Source organism: Belonocnema kinseyi, chromosome 4 (genome assembly GCF_010883055.1).
Source record: "Belonocnema kinseyi isolate 2016_QV_RU_SX_M_011 chromosome 4, B_treatae_v1, whole genome shotgun sequence".
Classification (NCBI taxonomy): domain Eukaryota; kingdom Metazoa; phylum Arthropoda; class Insecta; order Hymenoptera; family Cynipidae; genus Belonocnema; species Belonocnema kinseyi.
In genome coordinates this window covers 87719558-87730301 of record NC_046660.1, presented here as the reverse complement: position 1 = coordinate 87730301, position 10744 = coordinate 87719558, and the positions used below count along the sequence as shown (strand labels likewise).

Here is a 10744-nt window from a genome sequence, read left to right as displayed (position 1 = left end):
TTTTTACCATAAAATCATTGTTATAATTAGAACATGTAAATAATAAATTCATTTAATTCTAATTTAGTTTATGATAACTTTATATTCAAATAACATTTTTCATTGTAATTTATATCATAATGTTATTAAACTTAATGATTTAACGATATATTAAAAATAATAGCTGTTATTGAAAGTTAAAATAAAAAGACATAAAACATTAATAATTATCGGCGATCGATAAAAGTTGAAATCTAGATTTGAAATCTAGGTTTCGAGTTTTTATATATAAAAAAATGTAATGATGATGATATCCCCTTTGACTGCATAGTAAACGTCCTTACTGTATATATATATCATGATTTTTTTTTGCAATTTGGTTTATATTTATGAAAAAAAAAATTATTCACATAAAATAATGAAAAATCCTTTTTGAACAGAAAAGGTTGGGCATGATTTATTAAATCTCGTAAGAGCGTCAAAAATAGTTTTAAAAATTCGAAAATTCAAAAAACTTATTTTTATAGCTATTCGATAGAATGTTTATAACTATTTCCATACAAAAATAATAATCTTCGAAATTTTTTTTGTTCGTCGTTCATAAGTAAACATTTTTTTTAATATCAGGAATATAGCAATGAAAGAGACCAAACTTCTTTGCAATAACTGTTATAACTTTGAATTTTTTATTATTAAAAAGCAACTTTTATACATTTCTTCTTGCCTTTATTCTTTCTCGAATCAAAGATTGCATACATGTGTTACAAAAAATAGCATGTGTAACAGGTGCGAAAAGTAGACGCTTGTGAAGTGTGTAGTGTCGGCAAATTTTCAGTTCGTCTCGGGATCTCCTCCAACTCGCCTCGAAATTGCCTACAATTCGCCTCCATTTCGTCTCTGGTTCGTTCAGACAACTTCATACTCATTTGAAACTGCTGCCTACTGTTCGAACTTTTTGCACAATATACTATCATGCATTTCGAATGAAATGTTTAAAATTTCGTCTCATTATTTTCATATCACTTTTCTGCATTCGCAAGAAAATATTAGTTGTGAATTATATGAAAGGAATACTCTCCTGAATATAAAAAATATATGTAATTACATAAAAAATGGACCATGATTTATAAATGAAGATATTACCAGTGGCTCAAGCTATATGTTTTGAAACAAATTACACAAAATTAACATTAATATATAAAAAAGTCTTATTTAATTACAGTATCACTGCAACTGCTGCAAGTATTGGTGCAGCAGGTATCCCGCAGGCGGGATTAGTGACAATGGTTATGGTACTCGATACAGTTGGAATTGATGCTAAAAATGTGGCTACAATCCTGGCAGTTGATTGGTTACTGTAAGTAATATAATTATTGATAAAATCATATCGAATCTCATTTCTGTACTGATCTCTAACCTTTACCCATGCCATATTTTGAACTTATTACCCCTCAACTTTGTCTTTTGACCTAAGGACCTTCTTTTCCAACTTCACCTCTTTTATAAAACCCTTCACCATAAGCCTCCGATTTTTGGCCTTTTAACTTTTACGATTGCCCGGACTTGACACAGATTCCTGTTAACAACATTTACCTATACCGATAACATGTTAAGTTTATACAATTTAGCACGGATACAAATCTTCAATTGATTTAGATGTCGGTAAGTGTCAGTAACAGGAATATGTACCCATAAAAGGACACGCCTACCAATTAACACACTTGTAACTTAAATTAAAATACCTAAATTGTTAAAATATCAATTAAATTTTCAGAGACCGCTGCAGGACGACTGTGAACGTACTAGGAGATTCACTAGGTGCCGGAATAGTACATCATCTAAGCAGAAACGAATTATCGGCTCTTCCACGAGTGGATAAAATGACTTCGGATCATCATGCCACTTCGATATGAGCTTACTAACGAAAATAAAACTCGCGATTAACGCCATGCGTGTTCGACACACATTTTCGCTTACTATATTCAACTTGGATATTTGGCAATGTCCATAAATAATGCAGAGGCAGGATCTTAAAGTTTTTAATCGATACGCAAGATTTATGTGATAAGTTTGAGTTTTATCAACACAAAGAGCTTTATTTTGAGGACTTACTGAACAAAATATTTTCTTATTAAATTAACTATTTTGTTGTGGAAATCCTTACAAAGTACGTTATATAAAACGTTATTCAATTGTGCATATATTTTATCACTTTCTTGTCAGGCACAAGATGGCTTAACATTCTAAAATATTTTCCTATCGATTGTTTACTCTTCTAAAGACATAATTTTAAATCAGTGCTTGTGAAGTTTTACTTTTAAATTATCAGATAATTGAAATAGTATGTTACGCGTTATTATGGAAATTTTAAATTAAATAATCGCAACACTGAGTGTAAAAGAAGAAATTCTGGCCTCTGTTTGTACTCGAGTGTTCAGTGCGTTGAAAATAGAAAGTCTGCACAGACAATAACCAACTCGAATCTAAGAATGCTTCCTTTTAGATGAGCTACTTCTACTCAATAATTTAAAAGCCACCAGTTTGATACAACTCAAGAAATTTTGAACCGCTTTTAAAGCACTTTTCAAAAAGCAGATGATGCAAAAAGCTTCATTAGCTCAATAAGTTTGTACAATTATTGTACATTGTACATGGTAAAATGTGTAAACGAAGAGAAAAGATCGCTGCCAAAGTACTCGTACATCGTTAGTCGCCTCGAGACTCGATACTCGCTCGAAATTTCGAATATAGTGATATAAACGCATATGAGCTTCCACTGTTCATTAGCTGCTAATAATAATGAGTTGAATACTATAGAAAAAGAATTAGGATAAAAAAAAATTCAACTACAAGTGTTCTAGCCAACTCTCATTTTACATGTACTCGTTATTGTCTTCTAGGTATCAGTCATTGTTGTAGCGGTACAGTTCACACAGCATATGAGATCCAATAGCCCTTAGACATGACAAACTTTCTCCATGAGATATAGTATATGTATAGTGAGAAAATATCTATGTTTGCGAGAGTAAATATTTACGGATGCAAGTACTGTACATTATTTAAAACAAAATTGCTGCATTTGCAAATTTGAGCAAATCTTTGCTAACAGTTGCTGTTTTGACAATGTTTTAAAATGGTTTCAAGATTGTTTTAGCATTGCCTTAACATTGTTTCAAGATTGTTTTAACATATTGTACTAGTCTAATTGAAATTTTCGTGAATTTGGAAGATATCTTCATTGTGGGCGATTTGTGGCAATTAATGAGACTGCCGCCACAGAGAACTTGTGTATCCATGTGGTGGTCAGGGTATTGATTGAGTTTGACCGAGAGGATAGGAGTTTCGTTGACAATGGAGGATCTAATTAATCGTACCTGGCCAAATGAAATCACCGCACACAATCAAACTGAAAGTAAAACTTGTACTGTATATACAACGAAGGAACCAAAAACATGATTTGAAAAATTATATTATACAAATTGAAAATAGTGCCATATCCAGAAGCTCAAAAACACTAGGAAAAACAGCGCTTTTTAACTCAGTTTCAAACAGGGATTATTTTAAGGGGTGATTGTGAGTAGTTACAAAAGTTGGTGAAAATATGAACGCAAGAGGCCAAATACTCGAAATAAATAAAAAATGTGGGTGTAGATTTATTGCTAAAAAATTCGTCAGGAATTTTTACTTCAATAATTGAAGTTTTCTTCAGGGATATCTGTATTTTTATGAAACGCAATTGAAATTTCAATTACACTTATAACTGAAAAGTGATTGTATTTTCAAATAATTCTAGCAATGTCTTTCTGTGATTGGTTTCCCAGAAATTGGTCGATCTTTCTAGTACCATTAGGCATTTTCACTTTATCACAGATAACTTAACTTCGTTGAATGCTGAGGGGGAAATTATATACCAAATGCATGGGACAAAACTTGATTTTTGTGTTATCTTCGTAATGTATAATAATTACTCATATTTTAATATGTCCTTAAATAGTTCTTAACAAATAAAAACTATCTGAGACATGTCGTATTTTACTGGCCTAGGTATGTAATATACTATTTACGAAGATATTTGCAAAATAGGGCAACAATGGACGGAATCCCATGCATTTGGTCCATTATTTTCCCCTCAGCAATCAAAGAAGTGAAGTTAGCTGGCGATTGCAGTGAAAATACCTAATTAACCAAATTTGAAATTTAAACAGAATTCAAAATTAATTTGGGTCAATTTTCTACGGAAAAGTTCAATATTCTTCAAGTTTTAACTTTTTGAAAGAAATTGTAAAATTTTTCATATTAATTCGAATCGTTCAAATTATATCTTTTCACATCTTGAAATTTACACTTAAATTTTAAAATTCTGAACAACAAAGGTACCCAAGTTAAAATTTGGTTACTTTAAATGTTCAAGTTGAAATTTTGAAGTTATAAATAATTAAAATGTATTGAAATAATCGTCCCTTTAAATTATAATTTTTGTTAATTTATTTCAGTTGATAAACCTGAAACCCTTCAAATTAATCATTGTTTAATTAAAGCTGATTGCAAAAAGCTCGAGAAAAAAGAACAAATTCAAAAGTAAAAAACTAAAAAGTATAAATAACCTTGCCATGATGAACATTTTTTTTACTTGAGTGATTTTTTTATTCATCAATTCGAATTCTCAAATCAAAAATAATTTCCATCAATCCGTTTAATACACTCTCAGATTAAAATCTCTAAAATCGAGCAATTGGTTTGAAAAGTGTTGCTACCAAAAGCTTGTTGCTTTGAACTCTTCTACGGTTTAAATTTGAACAATTTTGAAGGTTTTATGTATATATTTTTGTTTACTTTAAGTACTAAAATTTTTATGTTTTATAAGCAAAACTATTAAAACAATTTTAAATTTAATTTTTAATAAAATTATCCGAATTTGGGTTATTATGTAATTATTTTATTATAAAAGATTTCCCATAAAAAAATGTTAACTGTTCTAAAGATTATTTAATTAAAAATCCTTTAATCATGAATAAATAAAATATTTCTGAATATAAAACATTTCGATTTAAATGATTATATTTTATAGATTTTTGTCCAATTAAAGTTATGCAATTGTGTAAGCTTCATGGAAATGTCTAACAATTCTCAATATTACAGTGTAAGATTGTACAATTAAAAAATTTTAAACTTTCGTTTGAACATGTTTAATCTTTTTTTAATTTAAATTAATCAATCGAATGGGCTTAATTTTTGAATTTATTAGAATATTATATTATACATCTCTTACTGTTTATAATCATAGATTAAGCTAGTTTAATTTGAAATGAACAATTACGAATAATGTAAACGTTTTGATAAAATTTTAATGTTTTCGATTAGCAATTTCCTAATTTCCACGGGCTTAATATTTAAGTTTTAGACAAGTTAATCTTGAAATTGTTTATTTAGACGCAATCATTTTAAAATCTTACAAATAAAAACATTTTAATTTGGAATTGTAGAAATTTGAAACTCTTGAATTTGAAACTGTTCACTTTTCAGGATATCTAGTTAACTGCTTAATTCTGCACAATTTCTGATTCTCAAATTCACGATTTTAAAAATTGCATACGTTTTAAATTTGTTTCATGATAAAGTTTTCAAATCTTAGATCGTTTAATTTGGAACCATTTAATTTCAAATAGTATACGAATATTAAAACTTTCCAATTAAAAATGGTAGCACTTTGAAGAAAAGCATTTGAAGTTTGGAATTTGCAATCGTACAACTCTAAATAGTCAGTTATTATTTAATTAAAAACTTGAATATTTATCTAAAATGAAAATTGAAGGTTGTCGATTTTCCTTAGAACTATTCCCTGACTTCAAAGATTCAGGTGTTTAATGTTGTCGCGATTTTTTCTTCAAGATGATACTTTTAGTTTTGTAAGGTTACTTAGGGTACGATTACTACTCAATTATTGCAAATATGTTTTCACTGCATATGTGAATTTGATATCTACAGTGATACGAAAAGACAGGCCCTAATTTTTAGGAGATTATAAAATTATATCTTATATAGTTGAGGCTAGGTGCATAATATTTACAATAATATTAAGAATGCAGAGTAAAAACCAAAAAAAGTTTCTTTTTAAAATATTTACCGTAAATTGAGAATAAAATCAAATACATTTTTTTGGCTTTGGTTCGAAACAAGTATGCAGATTACCCCTTTTCAACAGCGCTTCTTCGTTCGAGAACCTCGTATCTTATATTCTTGCCAATAATAGCTCTCCTCTTAATTTAAAAATTGAAAATTTACATCTACGAGGACAGTTATGAAAAGTAATGAAAGTAATAGTACTAATTCCATAGTGATAATAAATATAACTAATAACTATAATACTCATGTATCCAAAAAAAGGTGTTCTTGAATTTGAAGATAACTCGTTGAACATGAATATATTGTCCATTCCAAAAACTCTACGTATTGTTTTACATATCAGTATATGTAAAGGAAAAAAGGAAGTTTATTTCCCTTTTCTCGAAAGTTTGTGAATTAGAAACTATTATCCAAACGTTGAAGACAATATAACAAAATTACCCAGTATATCAAAAGTATATAACTATACAATATATATTATACATTTACCAAAATTGCACCGAAAGTAAGACGAATTGTCAAAGGCCAGAGAGGGAAAAATAAACTGAAAGTCGAATACAACATAAGGTTTTCTTTCTAATGTGGCTTGTGCCCTTTCGTCAAAATGACATAAATGAACTATCAAAGAACTTTAATGAATAAATATTACTTGACAATACTAGATACATATTCGATTGATCGTCTATGAGATTATATTTCCTAATAAATTTTTAAAAATATTTATTGACTTGAGAAACCACGTCTGAGACGTGCCTGGAATATCGTATTAATAATGTAATATAAAAAATATAGAACGGATAGTTCGATAAGAGATACGTAAACATATATATTATAATATGATCGCAAAGCGATTTCTTATCGGGTGTGTAGAGCATTTTCAAAGCCCAGTTTGGTTCATAAGGCTTAAAAATGCAAGTATAAAAGTGTTCGGTTACTTGCTAATATTAATACGTTTAAAGCAATCGTAATGGTCTCTTAAACGCGCTCTTCACTAATATCCTGAACACCTATTTATACAATATAGTCTGAATTTCTTTTCTATAAAAACATAATATTGATTAATTCTATCTACAGATAATATACGGTGCATTCTTATACTGCATTTATTACGTATAAATCAATAAAAAATGAAACTGTATTGAATGTTGAACAGAAAATTGATACAATTATGTTTTATTTGACATCTCGAAAGAAATAGAATAAAATATATCAAAGTCATTAATTTATAGGAATGCCGAATATAGAAATTCTATCTTGCGATTTTATACGATTGCTGAATCTATAAAAATCTATCAGGGCCGAGTAGTCAGAGAGGGAAGGGGGGAAGACGAGAAGCGGCCCCCACCCATTCCTCTCTGAATTCTGAGCTAAATAAAATAAATTTTGATAGTTTGAGCCATGGTGTAAAATCCCCATATAGGTGAGTAGTTTATCATCGATATGAAAAGTTTCAAGATAAAGATAGTAACAATGCGAGCGCTACATTTAGAATATGTATTAACATGTATTGACACAATGAAATAATGTACAGTTGGTAATTGTTAAATATAATCAGTTTATCAAGTAATGTAGGAAATGTGCTATGATTATCGTACTACAAGGCGAATAATCATCTTGCCAATTGTATATGTTCTAAGACGTTCGAAAAAATGAAACATTAAATGGAAAGTCGTTGTACTAATTTACTGTAACCAGCTGATTGGCCGGAATAAAGATATTTAAACAAATTTATTTTCATATTCATTGAAGTTATATATCCTAGTAGATGCGAAATTTTATAAAAGGCTAACAAAAATATTATTTTCATCGATTTCATTTTTACTATTAAGATTATTTAAAAAATAAAATGAAACAGTCGAGAAAAAATTGAGTTATAAAAGTGGGAAGAACGTTTTGAGACCCCCTGAATCCGAAAATCCCATTTTTACGATGGTGCCTGTCTGTCCTTCCGACCGTAAACACGATAACTCTCGAACAAATGAACTGATCAACTCGATCTTTAGCACACTTTTTTTAGGTCCTAAAAGAAAGGATGAGTTCGTTCACCAGTCATTTCAGATAAAAATTCAAAAAGTTAAAGCATTTTCAACATTTATGGAACTATTTTTTTATATTTAAAAATTTTACAAACGGCTATTCGTAGTACTCAGAAAGACTTACAATTTGTCCTGATAACTTTTTCCATAAAAAGTAAATTATAATATTTATACCATTTATAAGATTTAAAAAATAAATCAAAATTTTAAGCCAAACAGTGTACGATATGAAAAAATCAAGATAAGAAAAACATTGCTTTTTGAAAGCCCTACAAGATGATTTTAACAGCTTTTTGGATTTTCTTGAAAATTAAAAATTCAAATTTCGAATGCAAAAAAATAATAAAAAATTCCCTTGCGTGCTCAAACCATGCAAGTAACGAGAGAGATGAATAAACAAAAATTGCGATCTCAAAAAAGGTCAACAAATTTGTTATGAATCATTTTTTGATAGGACGCGTATTTTTGGGTTTAATCATAAAAACGATATTAAAAATAAAAATGAAAAACTTGTGGACAAACGACAAAAGGTATGAAAAAAAATTGATAGACACAAGTTGTTCTTCCAAAAAAGAGGTAAAGATTGGTTATAATTGATTACATTCTCATTATTTATGACTGAGAAAGTATTATAATTGCCCAAAATTTGACAGCACAACATTCAAATTTGGAATCAAATGACGCAAAATACGAAAAAAAGTCAAAAGTCAATGGACTCGCCATTTCGCTTTTATTTCTGGAAAGTAGTATGCAGAAAATCGAAAATTCAAATATTACGGCAAAAGACGCGAAATACGTAAAAAAAATCTAAAAGAAGACTTGTAGAGGGTCATTCACAAAATACGTGAAACGATTGGGGGGGGGGGGGGGGGGTGGCGAAGTACCACTCTCCATGTTAAGACCAATGGAAAAAGTATCACGCAGGGTTGTGGGGGTCAGAAGTTCCTCAAAAATGTATCACGTATTTTGTAAATGGCCCTTAGGTTATTTTGTTTTATCCACAAAAAATAATATGAAAATACATTTTTTATACTTCCTTTTTTTACCCTGACTTTTTCATGACCAATGACAATGTCCAATTAAAACTTAAGCATTTTAAATTTGAAGTGCCACTTATAGACCCTCCCTGACTTTTACAAGATTTTTTTGAACATCCATGACTTTTCTCTGATTTTCAGGTTTTCCCTGTGTTATGACTACCTGGGGATATCATTTCAGCAATTAAATTCAGTAAGCTGATTCAATTTTTAACATTTTTTTCCATCTAATTATTGTATTTTCAATATTTTTACCGATATTTTATGAATTAAATGTTAATTTTTTTCCGTGTGTATATCATTTAAAAAAATGTCTTAAAATATTAGTTTTCAGAAGAAAATGTATTTTTTTTATACTGTAACAATCTTTGAAGACTTTATAAATAAAAATATGGTATATATCTTATTGCACTCATATATTTATTACTATAATTAAGTCTTCTGAGTGTTAATGGATTGCAATCTGAACCATCAGAACGGAAGCACTGCTGCGCATTTATTGACTGATGTGAGTGACAGTTTTCATCCAACAAAAAAGTTACATTTAAATTTATTAATTTTAGTAACTAAAATTTTTTCCTTGTATATGTTGTGAAGTGTTCATTAAAATACCAAGCTGTTAATTCACATAAAAAACACGGAGGCCAAAATGGCAACAAAAGCCATATCAAGTAGAAGTATGCATGATGATTATAAAACACATGTAATGTTCAAAGCTCCAATTGAAGAAGAGGATGAAGATAATGTCGAAGGTAAATATTAAAATAATTTTTTTTTATTGGATTGAAATTAACTAATTTTTTAATTTTTTAAAGAAATATCACTGAATATCTTCAGAGATGGACGTTTTTAGTTATTAATTATTATTAATTGCCAATAAAATAATAGTGCTATATGAATCAATTATATTAAAAACTTAATGTTATAGAAAGTTTTGATGAGCTGAAGTGATTTAATAATAATATTGTTCGTCAAGTGTGATTCATCAGACATTTATTTATGCGCAATTTCAAGTACGATCACCACCCTGACATTAAACCGTTAACTCACTTTGAAAAATTGGCACTTCAGTTGTCACGATGCCAACTGAATGCAGAAGTATGATCACTTGATCTTTATTCGAGTTTAAGGACGCTTATCAAAGCTTTGCAGAGATTCATTAGAATGAGTGATTGAAATATAAAATTTATTTTGTAATTAAAACTTCGGAAGCCTTAGGTAAATTATAAATCTATTTTTCAGATTTAGAAAGAGAATTAAACGATAATGGTTCGATAAATGGACTGGATTCGGCAACACTCGAGATAGAAGATGTCAGTGAATCTGAAAGTGAATCTGAAGCAAAACATGACGAAATGTTAGAAAATAGTCACAGTGTGGAACCAAATCAATTAGAAGGTATATAAAGATTTTTATTATAATGCAGGAGGTTCAAAATTTCTTGAATAATTTCCTAATCTTCCAGACTTTCGAAGACAAAAACTTCGGTAGCCTACTCAATAACTGTCTTCGTTAATCAACTTCAAATTTTTTGAACATTTCAATTTTGTTTTGTCTTTATGATCTACT

At 29.1% G+C, this 10744-nt stretch overlaps 2 protein-coding genes across 4 annotated transcripts in view; both read left to right on the top strand.

Annotated features, from left to right (window-relative positions):
- LOC117171431 (excitatory amino acid transporter 1-like) overlaps window positions 1-4183 on the top strand; it is a 105143-nt gene extending 100960 nt beyond the window's left edge. For both annotated transcript variants that reach the window (XM_033358757.1, XM_033358758.1), the window contains exons 7-8: window positions 1202-1336; window positions 1754-4183. In XM_033358757.1, the coding sequence (XP_033214648.1) occupies window positions 1202-1336; window positions 1754-1892 (274 nt within the window). In that variant the 3' untranslated portion in view covers window positions 1893-4183. The remainder of the gene's footprint in view (window positions 1-1201; window positions 1337-1753) is intronic.
- Window positions 4184-9628: 5445 nt separating this feature from the next.
- LOC117172002 overlaps window positions 9629-10744 on the top strand; it is a 4191-nt gene continuing 3075 nt past the window's right edge. Inside the window, exons 1-3 of one of the 2 annotated variants that reach the window (XM_033359717.1) lie at window positions 9629-9683; window positions 9773-9927; window positions 10418-10573. In XM_033359717.1, coding sequence (XP_033215608.1) covers window positions 9825-9927; window positions 10418-10573 — 259 coding nt within the window. In that variant the 5' untranslated portion in view covers window positions 9629-9683; window positions 9773-9824. Of the gene's footprint in view, window positions 9684-9772; window positions 9928-10213; window positions 10344-10417; window positions 10574-10744 lie in introns of those variants that run through there. The other variant, XM_033359718.1, reaches the window with a different exon arrangement.